At 39.7% G+C, this 27,820-nt stretch overlaps 3 protein-coding genes across 3 annotated transcripts; all 3 read right to left on the reverse strand.

The window, feature by feature from the left end:
• Positions 1 to 389: 389 nt before the first annotated feature.
• LOC307249165 (uromodulin-like) lies at positions 390 to 3,769 on the reverse strand (the record flags this gene model as incomplete). The annotated part of the gene is made up of 8 exons (XM_080025800.1): positions 390 to 393; positions 489 to 524; positions 1,004 to 1,039; positions 1,165 to 1,240; positions 1,477 to 1,990; positions 2,710 to 2,840; positions 3,372 to 3,551; positions 3,706 to 3,769. The coding sequence occupies 8 exons, from the start codon at positions 3,767 to 3,769 to the stop codon at positions 390 to 392; spliced, it is 1,041 nt and encodes a 346-aa protein (XP_079881926.1).
• Positions 3,770 to 8,676: 4,907 nt separating this feature from the next.
• Positions 8,677 to 27,545, reverse strand: LOC307249166 (uromodulin-like). The gene is made up of 9 exons (XM_080025801.1): positions 27,511 to 27,545; positions 26,999 to 27,034; positions 24,676 to 24,878; positions 24,171 to 24,328; positions 23,673 to 23,774; positions 23,191 to 23,439; positions 14,022 to 14,181; positions 12,889 to 12,961; positions 8,677 to 8,704 (listed from the first exon to the last, which is right to left on the reverse strand). Exons 2-9 carry the CDS (start codon positions 27,015 to 27,017, stop codon positions 8,697 to 8,699), a joined length of 972 nt encoding a protein of 323 aa, XP_079881927.1. The 5' UTR covers positions 27,018 to 27,034; positions 27,511 to 27,545; the 3' UTR covers positions 8,677 to 8,696.
• On the reverse strand, positions 24,945 to 26,881 carry LOC307249136 (uromodulin-like; the record flags this gene model as incomplete). The annotated part of the gene is made up of 4 exons (XM_080025770.1): positions 24,945 to 25,009; positions 25,640 to 25,723; positions 25,959 to 26,468; positions 26,821 to 26,881. 4 exons carry the CDS (start codon positions 26,879 to 26,881, stop codon positions 24,945 to 24,947), a joined length of 720 nt encoding a protein of 239 aa, XP_079881896.1.
• Positions 27,546 to 27,820: the final 275 nt, after the last annotated feature.

Genomic DNA, 27,820 nt, shown 5'->3' on the forward strand with positions numbered 1-27,820 from the left:
CGCTTGTGTGCAATATCATTCACCTAGGGATGGAGGGGGCAATAGGGAGTCTGATCAAGACACTTGCTAAACTTAACTTTAATTTGAACCTAAATATTCACTATTATTGCAAAAAAACAAACATTTTACTTATTTTTACTTGAAAACCTAAAATAGTATGACACTTTTTTCCTAATTGATTCTCTCTCACCTTGACCACATTTCCACAGACCTTCCTCCGATCCACCAGGTAGGAGAAGGTCTCCTGGCCGTCCAGCTGCTCGTGGCAGCGCGGGTCGATCAGGTGAGCAGAGGAACCATTCAGCCCTTGTTCCTCCAGGATCATCTTTGGGACCTTCAGAAGCATCTGCTCCCGTCCACACACCAGCTCCGACTCCAGAAAACTGGGTTCATCTACAGCGGGAACAAGGCATTGTGGGTATAAAAGTATTTTGAGCTTCAACAACATGTAGACAGATTTTACACAAACCAGAACATAACAATCTGACCTGTTGGTGAAGGAGTCAACTCTCTTGTGGACGTTTCTACCAGGAAGGAAAAATATTAGAAATGGTCAATTAAATATACACTTAACTCTTTTTGGTAACAATTGACAATAAGAATGCATTAATTAATGCTAATTATGTTTAGTTAATGCCGATTAAGCATTAATTGTTAGTAATGCTCTGTTAACTAATGCTTAGTTAAGCATAAACTAAGCACAAATTAGTTAATGTTTAGTTTGTTCATTAAGCATTTACCAAACATGTATTAACAGTTAGGTAATGCTTAGTAAATGCTTATTAAGCCTCAATTAAGCATTAACTAACAGATAATTACTGTACCCTTATTACTTTTTGTGTCAAAATCATCAAGGTAAATCATGTGGATCGGTGGATGTTTCATGTTTCATCTGCTCTGACTGTTTATATACAGTGAAACAAGGCATTGTGGGTATAAAAGTATTTTGAGCTTCAACAACATGTAGACAGATTTTACACAAACCAGAACATAACAATCTGACCTGCTGGTGAAGTAGTCAAATCGCTTGTGGAAGTTTCTACCAGGAAAGAAAAATATTTGAAATGTTAAAATATACACCAAACTCTTTTTGTGTCAAAACCATCAAAGTAAATCATGTGGAATGGAGGATGTTTTCATATTAACTCAGACTGACCTTCACACCTCCAGACGGTGCCATTGATCACACAGGTCTGAGCTGCAGTGCAGGTGTTACACACAGGTGTTTTAGTGTTGACATCTGATGAGGAGCACAAGACAAATGAGTCCACTAGAGAATATGATGGAACCAAAGGTCTGAATTATCCTGAAGACATGATCATCTCCTGATACAATAAGGATTCCATTCACTGTCAGTCTGAAGAACTAGACTCATAACTTTGTGCTTCAGCAGCTGAAGCCTCTGGATCTTAAACTTATCTTTTGGCTCAACTTTGATACCACAGTGTGACTGACTAGAAGGAACTTGTTGCTCACCTGCACAGTATGCCATATCGCAGAGAGTGGGCGTTATGATCTTGTAGACGTAGTAGTTTCCTGCGCAGGCTTTCACATGGATTGGCTTTTGCTTGAACTGGCAGCAGCTTCCACTATAGCTGCCACAGACCTGGGCCTGGATGATGCCTGCAGAGAGCTGCGGGTGGGGCGTCTGCAGCCACAGTGGAGCATTAGTTCCACACATGTCTTTCTGAATGCATCTCTCTGGCATCTGAACGCTGCTGTTGCCGAGGAACAGACGGTACCAGCCCTGCCAGTCATAGGGTGTGACCCGGTAGACTGAGTATTGGTCGCAGTGATGAGGCGGCCTGCCCGTGAACCTGACGTCTGTAGCTCTCCAGGCGTCGTCTAGCGGCGTGTAGTGATCACACGGGTCCATGCAGCGAGATGTGCCGTCCACCAGGAGGCAGTCCTGACCAGAAGGGCACTGTCTGCCGCCGCAGGAGAAGGTCACGGAGCTGGTTCGGCCCGCGGTGCGCTGTGGTAGATCAACCTTCATGGAGACATACAAGAGAGACATAATCACAAACTGGTCTTCTGGGAGACATGTCATAAAGCCCCTGTAAACCCAAAATCACAGAATATCACCAAAGTACTTTTAGTTTGAGCTACCACACAATGTCAGAGCTCGTTGCATATTTCTCAACAGTGGAATCCTTCAAAATGTATTTGAAAGAATGCATTCAAGATACACTGGTAAGACTTTCCTTATATTGTTAATATAATATTATTGTGAAATGCAAAATAATAGAAAAAAGCGATTATTTGCGATTATTTACTATTAAACGGTTGACAGCCCTACTTTATAGTCTACATCTTCTTTTACAATAAAGCAGTGGCGTTTCCAGGACATTTTGACTGGGATGGCCAAAGTGGGACACAGACCTAGAGTGGGGTGGCCAGGGTGGGACACATACCTAGAGTGGGATGGCCAAGGTGGGACACAGACCTAGAGTGGGGTGGCCAGGGTGGGACACATACCTAGAGTGGGATGGCCATCGCAAACCTGAATGAATGGCATGTGCTTTAATCCCAAATCCCCAAATCATGTTAGTATCCATTGTAATGTTTGTTTTAGGACCGGCCCTAAAATCGCCACTCCAATAAAGAATTGTTAAAAAGTTTTTAAAAAACGCGCTGTTATAAATCGGTGGTCACCAGCATGGACCTATTGGTTAAATAAAGGTTATTATAATGATAATAATATATTACCAGGCAGGAGAAGGAGCCTTTGGTGTTCTGGCAGCGTTCCCCCGGCCCACATGGAGTCTGAGGCAGAGAACACTCGTCGATGTCCACGCAGCCCTGCAGAGCCGACCAGCGGTAGCCCTGGCTGCAGCAGCCTTCAGTACACAGGGAATACAAGCTACATTTAAGACTTTTAACACCTTTTTAATGCCAAGGTAGGAAGGATATTATGGAAATTCTAAAGCATTTTTAAAGGTACTTTTAATAAAGAACATTTGTTCTAAACTCACATTGATAATATAACGATAGCTTTGTGAAGTGTGTTCATACTGTTGATAACTAAATCAGAAAGTGCTTATTCATCACAGAGCGACCCCTCTCCAAGTATCTAAACATGTCAGATCTTTGGAAAGGAAGTCCAATACTTTGTTGGTGAAATTCGAGGCCTTACTTTGAGAATATTAAATTCAATGTCTGCACACACACACACACACACACACACACACACACACACACACACACACACACACACACACACACACACACACACACACACACACACACACACACACACACACACACACACACACACACACACACACACACACACACACACATTAAGAGACTTTCTCTCACACACACACATTCTCAACGCTTGTTTAATGCTTTTCAGTCCCTGCAGTTACCTTGGTTACAGGAGGTTGGGTCGTAGCAGGTGAAGCCGTCTCCGACCCAACCGTCGTCACAGCGACAGGACACAGCCACAGTCTCAACACTGTTGTCATGGACACTGTTGTCATGGACGCATCGAGCCCGGTGGTGACAGGCATCACAGCTGGTTGCTACGGAGCCCGAGGACACACCCACTTTAAATACAAAGGACAATATTTACATTTACATTTATTTTTATAGCTCTTCACTTTCTTAATTTAGGATTTAAGGAAAATAATATTTTGAGATGGACAGATATAACAGCTTGTGAAAGCCTTGACAGAGAGTGGAACCAGTGTGTGGACTCACCGCTGGTCTGAGCTGAACAGGCAGCCACGAGCAGCAGCATCACACTCATGATCCGGTAGAACATCTTCAATCACCTCACTGTTGGAGACAGAACCATGAACCATGTTGAGACATGTCCGTTTTAAATTTCTTTATTTGATCAAATGTTTCAGCAACATATTTGAAAAGTAATTATAATTTTACAGAGAAAACCTGTTTCACAGCAACCAGCAACTAATGCCCCCAAGTTCTAAGAGTAATTTATCATTTTCTTTGTTTGTTTTCTTTACTGTTTTGTTATGCACATGTTGACCAGAGTGACAGCACTGCTGCTATCGATTAGTACAGGGGTGGCCAACCTGCGGCTCGCGAGCCACATGCGGCTCTTTGCCTTGCTTCGTGCGGCTCTTCAGTTCATATCAAATTTTGTGATTATAATTATAATTTTTTTTTTCTATACTTTTTTTTTGTGTGGGCCTATGTGTGTGCATGTTCGCAAACGTTTCATGCGGCTCTTACGTTCGTTTTACATGTTGTTTATTATTTCATTTTTTATTTTGTTAATATATATGTGTATGCCTGTTCGCAAATCTTTAATTGAGGACGCAACATAACGTTCGCAAACGTTTGGTGCGGACGCAACATAAAACTGCCCGCTCAGCTTGGAGGGAGGTTTTCTGTGAGTAAACAATTTGTTCGCTCCGAAACAGAGTGGGAGAGTTTATATTTTTTGTTGAACGTTATACCAAGCCATTCTGCCTTATATGCCAGGCGTCATTAGTGCATTTCAAGGCTTCAAATCTTCAGCGCCACTTCAGCTCTCTCCATGCTAAAAGTAAGTCCCACAAAGCAACATGCATAGTAAGAGAAAAACGCTATTTTAAATTGTTATATTTTTGTTTGTGGACTTGGTTGAACTGAGAGTTTGTGTGTGAGGCAGTGCACACAATGTTCATTGTTGAAAATGACTGGCCTGTCGTCTTAGTACTGTAGGAGTCCAGTTCTGTCATTATCACAGGGGCGGCCTTAACGATCTGGGGGCCCGTTTCAAGTCCTAGTGTGGGCCCCCCGTTTTTTTTATTTTTTATAAATAATGCGAAAATTAAAAAGATTGTGGAATACAGTTGGTTCTTAGACGGATTATGAGATAATAGGCCCTTGGACCAAGACTCTCAAAGGGCCCCCCCACTCCTACCTATCCAGTCAGGTACACTGACTTTTCCGCACAGATACATACAATTATTGGCAAAAAACATATTAAGAAAGTCAGTGTTTCCCAGATGATTTTGGGACACTGTGGGAGGGACCCTGGTCCTTGTTGGGGGGTCAGGGGGCATTGCACACTGGAAGAAAATGTGTACCGTTTTAAAGTAAAATGCATCAATCTGATGCACTTAGAGAGGAAAATTTAGAGGCTAAATCAAATCTTGAGCTGCAGAATGAACATTATTTTTCTGATTTTTCTTAAGCAGGCAGCATCCTTTACTCTGCAACTGCAAAAACAGTAGATTGGTCTGCAGACCCGTGTTATATGATGGAGAGACCCATTTCAACAGATAAAGGGTGGATAGCTACTTTTTATGAACAGTATAGAATTTACACATAGAAAGTTTATTCTTGTATGTGTGGGGGCCTTAGAGGCCCCTCATGAAGCCCCTAAGACAGAGCTAATAATGCTGTTGCTTTACAATTGCTTTTGTATTTCTCCCCTACTAGTTGAGGGGCCCATGATGATTTATTTCCTTATATTTAGGCTATTCCTTTTTGGAACCTTTTATTGACATGAGTGACTGAGCTCTTTGACTATAAGACATGTAAAGTTATCAGTACCTTAGCTTAGGGCCCCCTTGAGCCCTTGTGCCCCTGGGCCTGGTAGCATGCACAAGCATTATTTATTTAAAAAATAATAATAATACAAAATTCAACTGAAACGGGTGAAACATAGTTAAGGCCGTTACTGCATTATCATTTTGGTTGTGACATTTACAGTAAATCTGACTGAGCAGAGGTCTGTGTGTGTGTGTGTGTGTGTGTGTGTGTGTGTGTGTGTGTGTGTGTGTGTGTGTGTGTGTGTGTGTGTGTGTGTGTGTGTGTGTGTGTGTGTGTGCGTGTATGAGGAAGGGATGGGGGGATGTTCATGTGTACCCGTGTGTACGATGTGGCTCTTTGCAGTAACACAGTAAAAAATGTGGCTCTTAGTCTCTGACTGGTTGGCCACCCCTGGATCAGTATGTAAGTATCGATCTTTTCGACCACCCCAGTACAGTGTCAATAAATCAAGCATAAAACACGAGTGGACATTGTTAAGCTTGAGCCTGCTATCTAGAAACGCCATAAACACACCCGGACATGCAACATCTGGTTAACGCTACAGTAGTAAAAAACTGTTTGTTTAAAGTTGCCTTATCTAATCTAATAATTAACACCCAGGATGCAGCAGGATCGCGTCAGGTTTGGTGAACAATGGTCCATTCATAGGGAAGTTCACTGGGCAGCAGTAAACCCTCAGCTACTGTCAACAGGATCTACATCCTACTAATAAACTTGATTGGCTCTGGCACTTGTCGCATCCCCTCGCGCTCTCCCCATTTCCACTCTTTAAGTACTGCAACTCTCAGTTCTTTTTAATCAAATCTGAAGACTTTTCTGTTTCCCTTTTGACCTGTAATTTTAATGTTATTTATATTTGTTTTCCTATTTTTTTCCTTTTTTTCGCTTTTCTAATTTTTATTCTATACTTGATGTATTTTAATCTTGATTACTTTAGTATTTTATGCCCCTGTAAAGTAGCCTGGAAATCCAGACCCTGATAGAACGATAGAGGGTCTGGCCACGATCAATAGTAATTTCCAACTCAAGGGGCGGCTCCTACTCTTGCATTTCAAATGCCACTGCATGCAGTTGGATAGCACTACAACCAATCAGAGCGATGCACTAGGTGACGTATTAAGCCCCGTTCGTTTAGCGAACAGCTGTTAAACTGTTAAATTAAACTTTTGCCGTGGTCGGTCGGCAAAACAGAACATTCCACTTACTTGCTAATGAAAGATAGAGATTGCCGTCAAATTTAATTTGCCAGCGCATAGTGGCAGGTCTGGGAATGCTAGGCTACCTGTAAAGCACTTTAAATGGCCAAATAAAAAGTGAAAATAAGGAAAAGCGCTTTGGAAATCATGTCCAGAGGGTTACACACACACAGAAGTTGTCAACAAACTAGATATTATAACTAACATGAAGGAGGGTTATTACAGAGTGACTACTGTAAGCTATATGTTTAGTAAACAAGAAAAAAAAATGTAATGCCACTTTTATTTAATGCCAATGTCACGGCAAAATTCTGATGCATTTTAAAGGTACTTTAAACAAAGACCATTTATTATAAACTGACATTAATAAACTCACAGTGATATACTATAACAATAGCTTTGTGAAGTGTGTATAAACTCTTAATAACTGAATTAAAAAATGCTTATTCGTCACATAACGATGCTTTCCGTATTAATTTTCTCCTACAAAATGTCAATCAAAACATTTTTGAGTCTTTCTAAAGGAAATGTAATACTTTGTTTTAAAGCATTATGTTTGATAATATTAAGTTAAATGCTTTTCTGATGCTTTTAAGACGCCGTGGGTTCCCCGAGTAAAGCTCAAAATCAACCCTCACAAGTGAATTAATTTTCCCTCTCATACGTTACCTGAGTTGTTGCCCCGGTGCAGACGTGTCCGTACTGAGGAGGATTGGTGTCTGGGAAGAGACTTCACTACAGCTCTATTAATCATTAATATTGCTGCTGTAAAGCCATAAAGGCAAAGCTGAGCCTCAGAGAAATGATACGTGGCATTAAGACAAGGGGAGGGGAAAAAGTGTTCACCATTAGTTTAGAGGGCCAGACAGATGGATAGACAGACAGGCAGGCAGACAGGCAGACAGGCAGGCAGGCAGGCAGGCAGGCAGACAGACAGACAGACAGACAGAGAGACAGACAGACAGACAGACAGACAGGCAGACAGACAGACAGACAGACAGACAGACAGACAGACAGACAGACAGACAGACAGACAGACAGACAGACAGACAGACAAGGCAGGCAGGCAGACAGACAGACAGACAGACAGACTTTGCCTTCACGTGGAGTTTAGAGAAAGTCCATCAAATCTGTGAAACAATAAAATGAGAATTATTAGAAACATGAGGTTAAAGAGTAGGCTCTAGTTATGCAATAAGTTAATGGGCTCGTTGACACATCCACTAAAGTTTGTTATAAATGGTGATAAACTATTAATGTCCTTAGTAGTTGGGCTTATTAATATCACAGCGTATTTCCACTGTGAGAAAAAAATAGACGAGTCAAAATTCAAATATTGTTTTAACTGGGTTTTGAACTCAGGTCACCCATGCTCAAGTCTGTGGCACTAACCACTACACTATCAGGGCATGAGGCAAAAAGTCACAAAAACATCAAGAAATAATACAAATAATGTAAAGAATGAAAAGAACAAAGATTACAAAGAATGCAAGAAGTTGCAAAAATGCAAAAAGTCTCAAAAGGAAGAGAATGCAAAGAATGAAAAGAAGGATTGAGGAGGATTCTTTAACAGGGAGCTTTTAGGTCAGCCCGCTTTATAATAGAATGTTTTGATGTTAATCTAAAAAAGCTCTCCGGTAACTGATACTAATTTAGGGGAGTTTTATAAGATATAAAATTGCAGATAAAGTAATAAAAGGCAAAAACATTCACCAGCCAACGATTACAGACACCCCTAAAGTGGACTGTCCCATCTTAACCTGGCCCTCTATCCACACACGGGGCAATGCAGACAGTGAGGTAATGTTAGTAGAAAAAATGACACATAATACAAAAGTAAAAAGTTTCGACTCTGGTACAAAACAGACTCAACGAAAAATGTATTTTATTTATGCTTAATTTTTGTTTGATCATCACAAAAATAAGAAATAACCAGCTTTAAGTTTTGTGGATTTCACACCAAAAAGCTGCGTCGTCTTCTGCTCCTCAAAACCCTGAAGACACAAACAGAGAAACATTTACTGATCAGAACCTGAAGACTCACCCTGCGTTCCAAATCTCATACTTTGTCTTAATTCTATTCTACATACAGTTGTGTTCAAAATAAGAGCAGTGTGTTTAAAAAATTGAGTAAAGATCAAAATCCTTATCATAGCTTTTATTTCTATACACAGAAATGCATTGGGGACATTGCACATTCTATTCCAACTCCAAAAATGAAGAAACATTTGTCAAATGTTTCTTCATCTTTACAGAAAGTGAAGAAAAAGGAATATTAGACTGTTCAAACAAATAGCAGTGTCTGCATTTTTCTTTACAACTCAAACATTTATTGTATCAACTGAAACATGCATGAAGATTTAGCTTTCCTATGAATCACTGAACTAATATTAAGTTGTATAACCTCTGTTTCTGAGAACTGCTTCACATCTGTGTTGCAGGGAGCCGACCAATTGTATATGTCATGTGGTCATGTCTGTTTGTAGAAAAACCTGCTCAGCCACACACACTCAGGAATTTTTCTACAGAACTTCCTTGAAGTGTCACACACACACACACACACACACACACACACACACACACACACACACACACACACACACACACACACACACACACACGTGAAACACATTAGGGAGGGAGCAGTAACTTGACAGGACATGGGGAGAATCAAGACAGAGATACCAAAATAAAACAGGAAACCCACCAAAACAAGATGAAGACACACACACACACACACACACACACACACACACACACACACACACACACACACACACACACACACACACAAACACACACACACAAATAAATAAATAAATATTTCTGAAACAGTCTAATTTTTCCTCTGATGATCATAAATTACATGTAACAGCAAACCAGACCATCAGTGCAAAGAATGCTATTTTTATATAGTTTTTCTTAATGCCTTTGTCATGGGTATACGCTCACCCAGGAACAACAGCTGGCGTGGTAAAAACACTACCTGCTTTTGTCCAAAGGGGGGCGCTAGAAAACACACACACACACACACACACACACACACACACACACACACTGTATTTGAGCTGAGTTAAATCATGCCAAGACTGAAGGTGTGGGCAACTTTCTCACACATTAGAAGTTTTCTTTGTTTTTTTTTAAATGTCATGTCGCCCTGTTTGTATAAAAACCTGCTGAGCCACACACACTCAGGAATTTGTTTACATAACTTCCTTGTAGTGTCACACACACACACACACACACACAAATATATACACACACACACACACACACACACACACACACACACACACACACACACACACACACACAAATTTATACACACACACACACACAGAGGCAGGCACAATAATGTTAAAGGTGAAGACTCTGCACTCTACAATCTCACCACTAGATTCTGCTAAAGACTGCTATATTTACACACTGTAGCTTTAATTTACAAAATCAATAGGGTTCAATGCCCAGCGGGGCTTGAGAACCGCACTGCTCTGCATAATACATACATACAGTACATGCTTAAATCATACATACGTACATGCTTAATACATAATACAAAAGTAAAAGTTTTGACTCAGGTACGAAACAGACTCAATGGAAAGTTTATATATATATATTTCATTGTTGTTTAATCATCACAAAAAGATTAAAATGATCAGTTTCAAGTTTTGTTGATTTCACACTGTTTATACGAATGATTGATTAGTTAACATGGATAATATTTGTGTATGAGTGAGTGAGTGAGTGAGTGAGTGAGTGAGTGAGTGAGTGAGTGAGTGAGTGAGTGAGTGAGTGTGTGTGTGTGTGTGTGTGCGAGCGTGTGTGTGTGTGTGTGTGAGATAATAGTACAAATCACAAAGGAATACACACTGTTTATAAGGATTGATTGATTAATAACATGGATAATATTTCTTCAAACAGAATGAATTAATTCAGTTTACAGATTCAGACTTTACTGTTTACATGGACGCTCAATACAATGAATGGATCAGATGTTAAAATGCCCAAAGCTCCGGTGGTGTAGTGGATAGAGCGTGTACCATATCGGCTCCGGCCTTCGTTGCAGTGGTCACGGGTTCAAATCCGGCCCGTGGACCTTTACTGCAGGTCATCCCCCCCCCTCTCTCTCTCTCTCTCTCTCTCTCTGTCTCCCCATTTCAACTCTGTACTGTCTAATAAAGCTTAAAAATGCCCAAAAAATTATATATATATATAAAAAAAAAAAGCCCAAAGCATTCCATCAGTTTGACACGTGCAAAGTGGTTCTGCCATCATTTGCTTCTGTGAGACCCGACTGTTGAAATTTATTTATTTATTTATTTTTGTTTGTGTTTGTTTTAAAGACTGAATTGTTCCTGATTTCCATGACAATCCCTTCAATGAGACTAAAATATCAAATAGTTTGAATTTAAAATGTTGTATCCGACGAGGTCCAGCTAGTGAGCATAGAGACGGTGTGGATCCTCTGGCAGCATCTGAAGTCTTCCTGCATCCACACTATTCACACTTTACTTTAGTATTACCATGTAAACACCTGGTCAATGATCAAATTCCTTCGTGATTTTTCTCTACTTATGACATCTATTGCAGTATGTCCATGGAGAGGGATCCCTTACTCTGTCGACTCTCCCTGAGATTTCTTCAATTTTTTTTTTAATCCTGGTAAAGGGTTTTTACTGGGAGTTTTTTCTCAGCCGAGCTAAGGGTGTAAGGGCAGGGTGTCATATTGTATCATATTGTATCATACTGTATGAAATGTAAAGCCCACTGAGACAAATGTATTTGTGATTTTGGGCTATACAAATAAAACTGATTTGATTCGATTTCATAGCCAGAAGCTTTAATCATTTACATGGAACAAGTTTTCTTTTGATCAGTTTGTTAAAAAGGTTCAAATCACAGCTCTGCAACCCAATGACATGTCTCTTTATCGGCTTGTTGGGGTTTGATTGGCCACAAGCTTGCTTTGTGTTAGGATGGCCTAGAGGTAAGGTGGCCGACCAGTAACCATGAGGTCGTTGGTTCGATCCCCGGCACCGGACAGGAGGGTGTGAGTCGTAAAACTTGCAGAGGCTGGTATTGTGTCTACGGTGCCCACCATCTCTACCATTGTCTCCTTGAGCAAGACACTTAACCCCAAAACTGCTCCAGGGGCGCTGTACTGCGGCTGACCCTGCGCTCTGACCCCCTCCGAAGTGTGGTAACTTGAGAGGGGATATGCGAAAAGACAAATTTCAATGTGCCTCGTGTACAACTGACAAATAAAGATAACTTAACTTAACTTGTTGTGTATTTTGTGTAAGTATTGTTTTTGATTTGCATTTGTTTGACTCGACATCATTTCAAATGAGGGTCAGTCACCCCTCAGTTGATCTCTCAAGTATACATAAAGGTTAACTGACATTCATTGAAGTAAGTGTCCATGTGAACTCAGCTAGTGATTATATCTGGTTAGTGATATTAATTGGTTACATTGATTAAGGGGTAGGACTAGATAAGTTTTTTAACTTCCTCCTACCCCCTTTCGAGCATGTAGAAAGTGTCTGTTTCTTTTAATTCTATTTCTTTTTTTTGCTTTTTGTTTGTTTTTTATTTATTCATCTATTAATATTCAAACTCGTTTTTTTAATTTTTTTTTATTGCATGTTCGAAATACAGACAATCAAATCAAATAAGTGTTGATTTTCTGTTAATGATTAAAATGAAAAAAGTAAAAAGCTGAGACGTCGTCTTCTGCTCCTCAAAACCCTGAAGACACAAACAGAGAAACGTTTATTGATCAGAGCCTAAAGACCAAGGCTGCGTTCCAATCCCTATACTATCTACTATATAGTATGGTAGAAGAAAGTTTTAGGATGTCCCAAATATTGTGGTCAGATTAAGTAGGCTTAAAAATACCCGGATGTCTACTGCATCTGGCCAGGATTTTTAGTGTTGAAAACAGCATCCTATTGTTGTAGTATGCGGAATAGAAAAGATAAAGAGTATCCCTGCGTTCCAAATCTCATACTCTTTCTCTTTTCTATTCTACATACTACATCTGACCATATAAATAATCTAGTTAACATGTTCATCTGCAATACTTAATAGTAGATAGTATGGGGATTGGAATGCAGCCTATGTGATTTGGAACGCAGGGCAAAAAAAATAATGTGTTTTATCAACGGGAAATACTCACAGCTGATTGGTCCGACAGCAACAGCCAGCTGATTGGAGGAGGCTGCAGACCGAGCCTGGCGCCTGGAACAGTTCTAAAAACCAAGAAGAAGTTTGTATAGTTTATTTTTTTATTTATTCACAAAGATCATATTTTAAGAATACCATGTTTGATAAGAATTTACATTTATTGAAAACGTGTTCCACTGTCTGCTCTGTGTTTATGAGGACAGGACAGGTGCACTCAAATCAGTGTGTGTGTGTGTGTGTGTGCACTTGTGCACTTATCTAACAGTGCACCTACGTGTCGTAACACTTTTTATTAAACTGTAGTGGTTTAATACATCTTTAAAATGTAACATTGAGAACACATTCCATTAAAGCTTGGATAAGGAAACTGTTGTTGCTAAGTCCCTGATATCAGTGCAGGTTACTTCTTATATGATATTTATTTGCAACTAGTGGCCATGATTATGTTCATAATATTTGTATCACAGGGAAATGTGTAGTTAGTGTTAAAGTTAAAGTTATTTAATCTATCTTAAAAAGAAACGAAGGAGATAACTGCAGCAAGCAAACACTCATTGAGTGAAACAATAGGCACAGACAGCTCCATTGATGCAGTGAATGGAGTCCCCTCATATGTAGATATCACCCAAGGATTCAAGTCCCCTCTTAGCAACTTCTTCAAACAGAAGATTAAAAGCACATGTAAAGTATTATCATGACAGAATTCCTTAAAAGTAAATATTGTATTGCGTTTTTTAAATTTTTTTAATGATTTTTAAATAGGAGTCAACACTTGGCGGTTAAAATTGATAGTCCACTGTTGGCAACATTGGCTTGTATGTGTGTGTGTGTGAGAGTGAGTGAGTGAGTGAGTGAGTGAGTGAGTGAGTGAGTGAGTGAGTGAGTGAGTGAGTGAGTGAGTGAGTGAGTGTGTGTGTGTGTGTGTGTGTGTGTGTGTGTGTCTGTGTGAGTGAGTGAGTGAGTGAGTGAGTGAGTGAGTGAGTGAGTGAGTGAGTGAGTGAGTGAGTGAGTGAGTGAGTGAGTGAGTGTGTGTGTGTGTGTGAATGATTGACTGACTGACCGAGAGAATAATAGTAGTAAATCACAAATGAATACAATCATTGCCTAAACGTTCACTTCACTCACGGGGCTGCAGGGGGCGCTGCTGCGGTCACACATGCTGATGCTGCAGTGCAGGTAAACGTCCTCATAGGTCCCGTGGTACAGGAACAGCAGAGCAGAGAAACGAGCTCGCAGAGAAGCACCGCTCTCTAGCACCTGCACATGACGACGGTCAACAGCACACCTGGAGGGAGGAGACAATCACACAGGAGCTCAAATTCTAAGAATAATATAATTTCCCCCCCCCTCCCTCTCTCTCTCTCTCTCTCTCTCCGTCCCCTCATTTCAACTCTGTACTGTCTAATAAAGCTTGAAGAGGCCAAAGAAAATTCCAAGCCAATCACACAGTCTCATATTATAATAATGATAATAATACTAATAACACAAACACACGCACGCACACACACACACACACACACACATACACACACACACACACACACACACACACACACACACACACACACACACACACACACACACACACACACACACACACACACACACACACACACACACACACACACACACTGGCCCTGGAGAGAGTCCTGGAGGGAGGAGCCATTCACACAGGACCTCAAATTCTAATAATAACTAATAATCCTTACAAAAACAATAGGGTTCCCTGCCCCGCAGGGCTTGGGAACCGCGTTGCTGTGCAAAACGCGGTCCCAGCTCCTGCTCGGGCTTGGCCCCCTAACTAGAACTGCAAGCAGTTTTTACCGGGGGCCAAGCCTCCGACGCGACTCGTCGTCAACCGCCGCGCCGGCCGCTCACTCCGCAGAATCTGCGGATGTAAAGTTTTTGACCGTGGGATGTTCGGTGCGGGAGTTGTATAGGTATCGCTGTTTACGGATGAATTTCGCGAAAGTGCCACGGTGGAACGATGCAGCTCAATTCACAGAACAAGTGGATGTCAAGTTTTTTAATGTGCGATGTGTGGTTGGCGAGTTATGAGCAAAAGCAGATTGTCAGCCTTGACAAAATGGCCGCCGGAGCTAATTGCACAATGTAATGTCAATGGACATGCTAACATTCCCGCCTTTTTTCTTTGACGGAATTTTTTTTTTAAATTTTTATTAAAAAGTCCCTTACACATTAATATTTCTTGGCCATATTTTTTATATAGACTCGGGTATGCCCCTTGATGGTTTCCCTGGAGTTTTAAGAAAATTCCTCTGGCCAATTAGGAGATATAAAATTTCCTAATTTATGGCGCCCCCTTGTGGCGAAATTCTCCAAATTTTTTATTGAACTTAATTAAGGGTAGCCCCAACATATGTCTAAAATTTGGACTTGATCCGACTTATGATTTTGGATTTATTAATTTTTTCGTAAAACGTAGCTAATCAACAAATATTTAAAACGCTACCGTTTCGTTATCGATGGTCGGATCACAATTCTTTCGAATGATTTCTTACCGTGTGGGTCGGTAGATGTTCTGTGCAAACTTTGGTGTCAATTGTCCAAAAATTGTGGGAGGAGTAGCGAAAAATAAGTTTTGCATTTTTCGCGATTTTGCGAAAAATCTATAATATCGCAAATGGGCGTGGCCTATGCCAAATGATGCAGCTGACTCCAGTGCATCTGTGGATATAAAGTTTTTGACTGTGGGACGTTCGGTGTGGGAGTTATGACCCCAAACGCGTTTTCCTTTGTTGTAGCGCCACCTAGTGGCCGGCATGTCTGAATTTTGTTGTATGCTGAGATTTCACGGACCTGGATCTAGTCATGCAATTGGCATGTCTGCACCCTTTACGGTTTGGGCTGTGGACGCAGTTCTAGCGGCGACAAATAAGAATAACTAGAACTGCAAGCAGTTTTGACCGGGGGCCAAGCCTCCGACGCAACTCGTCGTCAAGCGCCGTGCCTGCCGCTCACTCCGCAGAACCTGTGGATGTAAAGTTTTTGACCGTGGGATGTTCGGTGCGGGAGTTGTATAGGTATCGCTGTTTATGGATGAATTTTGCGAAACTGCCACGGTGGAACGATGCAGCTCAATTCACAGAACAAGTGCATGTCAAGTTTTTTAATGTGCGATGTGTGATTGGTGAGTTATGAGCAAAAGTAGATTGTCAGCCTTGACAAAATGGCCGCCGGAGCTAATTGCACAATGTAATGTCAATGGACATGCTAACATTCCCGCCTTTTTTCTTTGACGGAAAAAAAAAAATCTAATTTTATTAAAAAGTCCCTTTAACATTACTATTTCTTGGCCATATTTTTCATATAGACTTGGGTATGCCCCTTGATGGTTTCCCGTGAGTTTTAAGAAAATTCCTCTGGCCAATTAGGAGATATAAAATTTCCTAATTTATGGCGCCCCCTTATGGCGAAAATGTCCAATTTTTTTATTGAACGCAATTAAGGGTAGCCCCAACATATGTCTAAAATTTGGACTTGATCCGACTTATGATTTCGGATTTATGAATTTCTACGTAAAACGTAGCTAATCAACAAATATTTAAAACGCTACTGTTTCGTTATCGATGGTCGGATCAAAATTCTTTCAAAAAAATCATTGGTAACACTTTAGTTCGATAGTCCACAGTTGACACTCAACAAGCCATCAGTTGATACGCAGTTGCATGTCAACAGTGAATGAGTTTACATATCTCAACAGATAAGTAACATGAATTCAACTAACTGTAAGTTAACTATAAGTTGCACTATTAGTAGATGATTAGTTGATATTCAACAAAGCTTGTTCAACAGATAAAAAAACAAGGATTCAACTAACTGTCTGTTAACTATAGGTTGCACTATTAGTAGATGTTTAGTTGATATTCAACAGTGAGTAAGTTGATACATATTTAGAATGCATTCAACTGTCAGTAAACTATAAGTTGCATGTTTAGTAGATGTTGTTTTGTACACGTAGCATGCATTCAACTAACTGTCAGTTAACTATTAGTTGCATTATTAGTAGATGGTTAGTTGATATTTAACAGTGAGTTAGTTGATACTTAACAAAGCTTGTCATCAAATATGTAACATGCATTCAACTAAGTGTTAGTTAACTATACGATCATTTTATTTTGTTAATTTATTTTTACAAATACAGTCTGCAACAGACATTGTACTTTTTATTACATGTTCTTTACAAATATTCAACTATCAGTTGAGTGTCAACTTCTAGTAAGTTGACTATCAACTGCTGTTATCAACCAATTCTCAACTTACGTTTCATATGGATCAACTTTCCCCCACTCACAAGGAACACATCTCATGAATGAACATTCAACCCTCTGTTGATCATATATGTTCATTGTAAAATAAAGATGAGAATGTTTTATCAATCAATAGGCACCCTGTGTAGGTGACTACCTGTTGATTGTCATATGACTGTCGACAAACTATCAGTCAATATTCAACTTAGCATAAGTAGACAGGTCTTGGGACTGTCAAATTAAAGTGAAAACAGTTTAGTGTCTACACACTATTAACAGAGCAAAACAGAGAAAATAGTTGATTCTCAACAAACTATCAGTCGACGTTCAACTAAGCATTAGTAGAGAGGTCTTAGGACTGTCAAATTAAAGTGAAAACAGTTTAGTGTCTGTAGACACTCTACAAACTAGTAACAGTAGAAAATAGAGACAAGTTTTGCTCAACTGATGAGTAACACTGGATGACCCCAAAGTAAAGTTAAAAAATATATAGGCAGCATATCTGAACAGGAAAGAACATTTATTTGAAGTAAATTTAACTTTTTTCAGTAGTTACACAACATGTAGGTACACAGCAAGTACCATCAATACCTCTAAAAAAGACAATAAAACTAATGCATGTATTTATTTAGGTGTCACTTAGGCAATTGTTTAACGACAGATCGTCCAAAAATTGACATTCAAAAAGCTCAGTAAAGTGTACCATAACACCCAGTACCACTAGTTATGATACTGAGCAAACATATGTAATATATAACATCAGTTCTCATGAAACGCTTTGTTATGGTAAGAAAAAGATATATAATTTTGTTATGGACCAGAATATCTGAAGCTCCTAGTAGCTCGGGAGAAAATGGATTAACAGCAATGGTGAAACAAGACACACTGATTCAGCAGTTAGGTTTGACAAGTAAATGTAAAATACTTATTTTCTACTCTCTCTTCCTTGAAGTGTATGTCATTGTTGATTCTCAGTAAAACATAAAAAAAACACAACAGTGCAATTTTTTTCATTATGGACTCAAGATAAAACAACTTAATTATCACTCTCCTGTGACCAACCACTAGTTTAACCTGGTCCTGCCACTGTTATTTGAATGAGCACATTTGAATAATTTTTCGCTCTCTTTAGATCCAGTTGTTGGGTTACTAGCCACTCCAGGCCTGCTGTACTCCTCTTCAATTGAAGCAGTCGGGCTGAAGAATCCAGGAATCTTGTCCTATCACCCAGTTGATGAACATAGAAAGAAATGATCTGAGAATTACCACAAAATAGTTCAAATGCATTTTGATTTCCTTTATCTAAATCATTATAGCATTGTGGTTCCACATTAAAACACATAATGCTTTATATTGCTTTAATAAAATATATTTGGTACCCTAATCAAATAAAATTCTCACTGAACCTTGTACAGATTGAAATTATTTTTTAATTAAAGAAACATGTAATCTCTATGACCATTCTACACAACACCACATGCATAGACTCAGTTTTTGCTCACTTTAGACTGAAATAGCAATGTGCACTTTGAATGTGGAACATGCACACATTTATTCAAATACAGTTTAGTGTCTATAAACACACTTTATTTAGACAGATACTTGTGAAGCTAGGCAGCGCTAGGCTCATGCTAACGTTGCTAATATAGCTAGTGCGCTAGGCGCGGCGCTAATGCTAACGTGGCTATGCTAGCGGGAGGCCGCGTCGCTAATATATATGACATTATTCTTACATACACAAAAAGATATCTCACAAATACCTCAGTTAACTCACCAATTATTCCCTTTGGCCAATGGCAGCATACTTGTGACCACCACGGGTCTTCAGTGTGAGATGGATTGGTTGGTCAAGCTGGCTTTTAGCACATAGCTTTACTGTCCAGGCACACATCCATTTTTTAGCTGCCCAGGTCAGTAAAACGAGCCCTCTCTGTCTCGAAAAAGCCCTAACCACGCTGGGGCAGTTCAAGTGCTTGAAAAAGGTGGGTAATCGTAATGTCAATCATATTCGAAAATCCAGACTCCAAACATATTATCACCTTCCCAAAGTTTAAATACATATTTATAGATGTATCTATGTTTTTTTATATAATTGTTAATATCAGCAATGGCTTTATAAACCTCTCAAGATTAGAGGACCTAAATAGGCCTACATAGAGTGGTGTGCAATACAATGAGAACGTATAGTGGTTACTGATAAATAACAACTATAACCTGTAGGACATTATTGATAATATTGTGAGCAGAAATTATATGAAAAAAATATATATTGATCTATCAATGTGTATTTTAAACTTTGGGAAGGTGAAAATATGTTTGGAGAGACTTTATTTAGGAAACATATTTAATTTTTAACTGTATCGACATTACGATTTCCCACTTTTTTCAAGCACTTGAACTCCCCCAGCTTGGTTGGTAAGGGCTGTTTAAGCGAGAGGTCTCGTTCTTTACTGGCAGCTAAAGAGAAGGTTGTGTGTCTGGTCAGTAAAAGCAGCAGCTATATGCTAAAGACCGCTTGACCAACCAATCCATCTCACACTGAAGACCCGTGGTGGTCACAAGTATGCTGCCATTAGCCAAAGGGAATAATTGGTGAGTTAACTGAGGTATTTGTGAGATATCTTTTTGTGTATGTAAGAATAATGTCATATATATTAGCGACGCGGCCTCCCGCTAGCATAGCCACGTTAGCATTAGCGCCGCGCCTAGCGCGCTAGCTATATTAGCAACGTTAGCATGAGCCTAGCGCTGCCTAGCTTCACAAGTATCTGTCTAAATAAAGTGTGTTTATAGACACTAAACTGTATTTGAATAAATGTTTGCATGTTCCACATTCAAAGTGCACATTGCTATTTCAGTCTAAAGTGAGCAAAAACTGAGTCTATGCATGTGGTGTTGTGTAGAATGGTCATAGAGATTACATGTTTCTTTAATTAAAAAATAATTTCAATCTGTACAAGGTTCAGTGAGAATTTTATTTGATTAGGGTACCAAATATATTTTATTAAAGCAATATAAAGCATTATGTGTTTTAATGTGGAACCACAATGCTATAATGATTTAGATAAAGGAAATCAAAATGCATTTGAACTATTTTGTGGTAATTCTCAGATCATTTCTTTCTATGTTCATCAACTGGGTGATAGGACAAGATTCCTGGATTCTTCAGCCCGACTGCTTCAATTGAAGAGGAGTACAGCAGGCCTGGAGTGGCTAGTAACCCAACAACTGGATCTAAAGAGAGCGAAAAATTATTCAAATGTGCTCATTCAAATAACAGTGGCAGGACCAGGTTAAACTAGTGGTTGGTCACAGGAGAGTGATAATTAAGTTGTTTTATCTTGAGTCCATAATGAAAAAAATTGCACTGTTGTGTTTTTTTTATGTTTTACTGAGAATCAACAATGACATACACTTCAAGGAAGAGAGAGTAGAAAATAAGTATTTTACATTTACTTGTCAAACCTAACTGCTGAATCAGTGTGTCTTGTTTCACCATTGCTGTTAATCCATTTTCTCCCGAGCTACTAGGAGCTTCAGATATTCTGGTCCATAACAAAATTATATATCTTTTTCTTACCATAACAAAGCGTTTCATGAGAACTGATGTTATATATTACATATGTTTGCTCAGTATCATAACTAGTGGTACTGGGTGTTATGGTACACTTTACTGAGCTTTTTGAATGTCAATTTTTGGACGATCTGTCGTTAAACAATTGCCTAAGTGACACCTAAATAAATACATGCATTAGTTTTATTGTCTTTTTTAGAGGTATTGATGGTACTTGCTGTGTACCTACATGTTGTGTAACTACTGAAAAAAGTTAAATTTACTTCAAATAAATGTTCTTTCCTGTTCAGATATGCTGCCTATATATTTTTTAACTTTACTTTGGGGTCATCCAGTGTTACTCATCAGTTGAGCAAAACTTGTCTCTATTTTCTACTGTTACTAGTTTGTAGAGTGTCTACAGACACTAAACTGTTTTCACTTTAATTTGACAGTCCTAAGACCTCTCTACTAATGCTTAGTTGAACGTCGACTGATAGTTTGTTGAGAATCAACTATTTTCTCTGTTTTGCTCTGTTAATAGTGTGTAGACACTAAACTGTTTTCACTTTAATTTGACAGTCCCAAGACCTGTCTACTTATGCTAAGTTGAATATTGACTGATAGTTTGTCGACAGTCATATGACAATCAACAGGTAGTCACCTACACAGGGTGCCTATTGATTGATAAAACATTCTCATCTTTATTTTACAATGAACATATATGATCAACAGAGGGTTGAATGTTCATTCATTAGATGTGTTCCTTGTGAGTGGGGGAAAGTTGATCCATATGAAACGTAAGTTGAGAATTGGTTGATAACAGCAGTTGATAGTCAACTTACTAGAAGTTGACACTCAACTGATAGTTGAATATTTGTAAAGAACATGTAATAAAAAGTACAATGTCTGTTGCAGACTGTATTTGTAAAAATAAATTAACAAAATAAAATGATCGTATAGTTAACTAACACTTAGTTGAATGCATGTTACATATTTGATGACAAGCTTTGTTAAGTATCAACTAACTCACTGTTAAATATCAACTAACCATCTACTAATAATGCAACTAATAGTTAACTGACAGTTAGTTGAATGCATGCTACGTGTACAAAACAACATCTACTAAACATGCAACTTATAGTTTACTGACAGTTGAATGCATTCTAAATATGTATCAACTTACTCACTGTTGAATATCAACTAAACATCTACTAATAGTGCAACCTATAGTTAACAGACAGTTAGTTGAATCCTTGTTTTTTTATCTGTTGAACAAGCTTTGTTGAATATCAACTAATCATCTACTAATAGTGCAACTTATAGTTAACTTACAGTTAGTTGAATTCATGTTACTTATCTGTTGAGATATGTAAACTCATTCACTGTTGACATGCAACTGCGTATCAACTGATGGCTTGTTGAGTGTCAACTGTGGACTATCGAACTAAAGTGTTACCAAATCTTTTCCGTGTGGGTCGGTAGATGTTCTGTGCAAACTTTGGTGTCAATTGTCCAAAAATTGTGGGAGGAGTAGCGAAAAGTCAGTTTTGCAGTTTTCGCGATTTTGCGAAAAATCTGTAATATCGCAAATGGGCGTGGCCTATGCCAAATGATGCAGCTGACTCCAGTGAATCTGTGGATATAAGGTTTTTGACTGTGGGACGTTCGGTGTGGGAGTTATGACCCCAAACGCGTTTTCCTTCGTTGTAGCGCCACCTAGTGGCCGGCATGTCTGAATTTCTTTGTATGCTGAGATTTCACGGACCTGGATCTAGTCATGCAATTGGCATGTCTGCACCCTTTACGGTTTGGGCTGTGCACGCAGTTCTAGCGGCGACAAATAATAATAATAATAATAATAATAATAATCCTTACAAAAACAATAGGGTTCCCTGCCCCGCAGGGCTTGGGAACCGCGTTGCTGTGCAAAACGCGGTCCCAGCCTGCTCGGGCTTGGCCCCCTAATAATCCTTACAAAAACAATAGGGTTCCCTGCCCCGCAGGGCTTGGGAACCGCGTTGCTTTGCATACAGCGGTCCCAGCCTGCTCGGGCTTGGCCCCCTAATAATACATATTTTTTTGTTTCATAGGGGCCTTACAGAACACCCAAAGTCACCATTCAGATTATGCATGTAACAGAGAAAGCAGTTTGTGGCCCTTCATAATGTAAACTTTAAATTTCTTCAGTTTACTGCATATTGCACACATCAATGTATTAACTTTTTTAATAACGTTTTTCTTATTTAGATTTAAATTATTGTAAATATAACTTATTTATTTGATCTAATTTCATCCTTTTATTATTGCATCACACACACACACACACACACACACACACACACACACACACACACACACACACAGACAGTGGGTCGGAGAGAAAAACAATTTTGATTCCTCTGTATGTCTGGCACATATTGAAGAAATTGACGATAAAGCGACTTTGACTTGTGACTGTGTTCCTCACCTGTTCTCGATCAGGAGGTGTTTGCGTGGGTCGCTGGCGTTGGGAGAGTGTGTGACGTAGCAGGTTTCCAGCAGCAGCCCGAAGCCGTCGTATTCGGTGTTGTTCACGGACACAGCGACGTGCAGAGCGGAGCCGAGCGGCAGGCGGACGGGGCCGGCCGGGAACGCCTCGCTGAAGTCTGGCCTCGTGTACAGAGTCATGGAGGCTCTGGTGGGGTCGCCTGAACTCACTATACCAACTCCACTGGCCCTGAAAAGAAATATATATATACAATAGATTACAGAGCAGCAATATAATGATAGTCAAATACATAGAGGAAAGCAAAGGCAGCATGATCAGACAATAAACCAGTTATAAATTATTTGTGTTGAGCACTGTTGATTTGATTTGAGCCATTGTTTAAGTTCTGTGTTAAAAGTGTTACTGTTGGTCTCTAGTTCTAGACTAGTTGGCAAGAGGTTCCATAGTTTTTCCCCTTTTACAGAGAAAACAGACTGGCCGAAGATGTCTTGTACATGGGAACAAGACAATCCCCGTTGTGGAGGCTTGTGTATTCGCCCGACGAGAGCTCTGACGCCTGAGCTCTGATCTCAAGAGAGACATATTAATGTGAAGCTGAGAGATCAGGCTTGAACGTCATTGTGATGGCTTGATGGAAGGTCCTATTCCTTACAAATAGTCTTGAATAGTTCAAGTCCACTCTTAAAACTCACCTTTTTTCACAGGCTTTTACGTTTTAATTAATTGTTTTGTGTCATTGCTGTAAGTGTTTTTTAATGTGTGCTGTTGTATTTTAATTTATGTATTTTATGTAAAGCACTTTGGTGAATTTAGGTTCTTATAAGGTGCTATATAAATAAAAGTGACCTTGACCTTACCATTACCTCCACCCTAACCTAAACCGCAGGCTGCCTTGAAGGCTCCGTTGGGGGGACAAAACACCAAACATCATTGTGATGCAGTGAAGGAGGTGAACTCACGGCGGCTGGAATCTGATGGCGGCGTCCAGGCTGGTGATGTCATCCAGTGGGAAGACGCAGGAGAACGGGAAAATCGTCGGGACAGAGATCGATGCGTTGGACCGATCGGAGGGGAACACGAACACAATGTTGGAGTAGGTGACGTGGGTCCCGTTGTTCTGGAAACAACAGTGAGTGGACACAATGGTTTGACATTTGTTGAAGCTGATGTATGTTTATCAGGGATATCTCCAATAGCAGTTCACAGAAGGTGGGGAAGCTTGCTAGGGCCCATTCACTATCCCATGTCGTCTGGAAAACCTAGAAATAGTCATTTTCATCCCTCATAACGCTTGTGTGCAATTTCATTCACTGAGGGTGGGTGGCGCAATAGGGAGTCTGATCAAGACACTTGCTAAACTTAACTTTAATTTGAACCTAATTATTCACTATTATTGCAAAAAAACAAACATTTTACTTATCTTTACTTAGTATGACACTTTTTTCCTAATTGATTCTCACTGACCTTGACCACATTTCCACAGACCTTCCTCCGATCCACCAGGTAGGAGAAGGTCTCCTGGCCGTCCAGCTGCTGGTGGCAGCGCGGGTCGATCAGGTGAGCAGAGGAACCATTCAGCCCTTGTTCCTCCAGGATCATCTTCGGGACCTTCAGAAGCATCTGCTCACTTCCACACACCAGCTCCGACTCCAGAAAACTGGGTTCATCTACAGCGGGAACAAGGCATTGTGGGTATAAAAGTATTTTGAGCTTCAACAACATGTAGACAGATTTTACACAAACCAGAACATAACAATCTGACCTGTTGGTGAAGTAGTCGACTCTCTTGTGGACGTTTCTACCAGGAAATAAAAATATTAGAAATGGTCAATTAAATATACACTTAACTCTTTTTGGTAACAATTGACAATAAGAATACATTAATTAATGCTAATTATGGTTAGTTAATGCCGATTAAGCATTGTGTTAGTAATGCTCTGTTAACTAATGCTTAGTTAAGCATAAACTAAGCACAAGTTAGTTATTGTTTAGTTTGTTCATTAAGCATTTACCAAACATGTATTAACAGTTAGGTAATGCTTAGTAAATGCTTATTAAGCCTCAATTAAGCATTAACTAACAGATAATCAGTGTACCCTTATTGCTTTTTGTGTCAAAATCATCAAGATAAATCATGTGGATCGGTGGATGTTTCATGTTTCATCTGATCTGACTGTTTATATACAGTGAAACAAGGCATTGTGGGTATAACAGTATGTTGAGCTTCAACAACATGTAGACAGATTTTACACAAACCAGAACATAACAATCTGACCTGTTGGTGAAGGAGTCATCTCTGTTGTGGACGTTTCTACCAGGAAAGAAAAATATTTGAAATGTTAAAATATACACCAAACTCTTTTTGTGTCAAAACCATCAAAGTAAATCATGTGGAATGAAGGATGTTTTCATATTAACTCAGACTGACCTTCACACCTCCAGACGGTGCCATTGCTCACACAGGTCTGAGCTGCAGTGCAGGTGTTACACACAGGTGTTTTAGTGTTGACATCTGATGAGGAGCACAAGACAAATGAGTCCACTAGAGAATATGATGGAACCAAAGGTCTGAATTATCCTAAAGACATGATCATCTCCTGATACAATAAGGATTCCAGTCACTGTCAGTCTGAAGAAATAGACTCATAACTTTGTGCTTCAGCAGCTGAAGCCTCTGGATCTTAAACTTATCTTTTGGCTCAACTTTGATACCACAGTGTGACGCATAGAAGGAACTTGTTGCTCACCTGCACAGTATGCTGTACGGCAGCTATCGGGCTTTATGATCTTGTAGACGTAGTAGTTTCCTGGGCAGGCTTTCACATGGATTGGGTTTTCCTTGACCTGGCAGCAGCCTCCGCTCCAGCTGCCACAGACCTGGGCCTGGATGATGCCTGCAGAGAGCTGTGGGTGGGGCGTCTGCAGCCACAGTGTAATCTGAGTTCCACACATGCTATACTCAATGCATCTCTCTGGCATCTGAACGCTGCTGTTACCAAGGAACAGACGGTACCAGCCCTGCCAGACATAGGGTGTGACCTGGTAGACTGACCAGGCGTCGCAGTGATAAGGCGGCTTGCCCGTGTCCCTGTTGTCTGTGGCTCTCCAGGCGTCGTCTAGCGGCGTGTAGTGATCACACGGGTCCATGCAGCGAGATGTGCCGTCCACCAGGAGGCAGTCCTGACCAGAAGGGCACTGTCTGCCACCGCAGGAGAAGGTCACGGAGCTGGTTCGGGCCGTGGTGCGCTGTGGTATGTCTGTGAGTAAGATGTAGATGCTCAATATGTACTTATGTAGTTATCATTACTAATGTTTAATCACCTCGGAATCTGTTTGTCTCCTGTCAATGTAACTGAATTCACATGAACGCGCATAGCTGTCGTTCGGTGGGAGGAACTACAGCAGGTAGAGCGTTGGGAAAACAGCCGTTCTCGCAAACTCTGAACCCCAGCTTTAACTAATGCTTAGTTAAGCATAAACTAAGCACAAGTTAGTTAATGTTTAGTTTGTTCATTAAGCATTTACCAAACATGTATTAACAGTTAGGTAATGCTTAGTAAATGCTTATTAAGCCTCAATTAAGCATTAACTAACAGATAATCAGTGTACCCTTATTGCTTTTTGTGTCAAAACCATCAAGGTAAATCATGTGGATCGGTGGATGTCTCATGTTTCATGATTCTGACTGTTTATATACAGTGAAACAAGGCATTGTGGGTATAACAGTATTTTGAGCTTCAACAACATGTAGACAGATTTTACACAAACCAGAACATAACAATCTGACCTGTTGGTGAAGTAGTCATCTCTGTTGTGGACGTTTCTACAAGGAAAGACAAATATTAGAAATGGTGAATTAAATATACACTTAACTCTTTTGGTAACAATTGACAATAAGGATACATTAGTTAATGCTAATTATGTTTAGTTAATGCCGATTAAGCATTGCGTTAGTAATGCTCTGTTAACTAATGCTTAGTTAAGCATAAACTAAGCACAAGTTAGTTAATGTTTAGTTTGTTCATTAAGCATTTACCAAACATGTATTAACAGTTAGGTAATGCTTAGTAAATGCTTATTAAGCCTCAATTAAGCATCAACTAACAGATAATCAGTGTACCCTTATTGCTTTTTGTGTCAAAATCATCAAGGTAAATCGTGTGGATCGGTGGATGTTTCATGTTTCATCTGCTCTGACTGTTTATATACAGTGAAACAAGGCATTGTGGGTATAACAGTATTTTGAGCTTCAACAACATGTAAACAGATTTTACACAAACCAGAACATAACAATCTGACCTGCTGGTGAAGTAGTCAAATCGCTTGTGGAAGTTTCTACAAGGAAAGACAAATATTAGAAATGTTAAAATATACACCAAACTCTTTTTGTGTCAAAACCATCACGGTAAATCATGTGGAATGGAGGATGTTTTCATATTAACTCAGACTCACCCTCACACCTCCAGACGGTGCCATTGATCACACAGGTCTGAGCTGCAGTGCAGGTGTTACACACAGGTGTTTTAGTGTTGACATCTGATGAGGAGCACAAAACAAATGAGTCCACTAGAGAATATGATGGAACCAAAGGTCTGAATTATCCTGAAGA

The sequence above is a fragment of the Ammodytes marinus genome (assembly GCF_949987685.1).
Source record: "Ammodytes marinus genome assembly, chromosome: 4".
Taxonomy (NCBI): domain Eukaryota; kingdom Metazoa; phylum Chordata; class Actinopteri; order Uranoscopiformes; family Ammodytidae; genus Ammodytes; species Ammodytes marinus.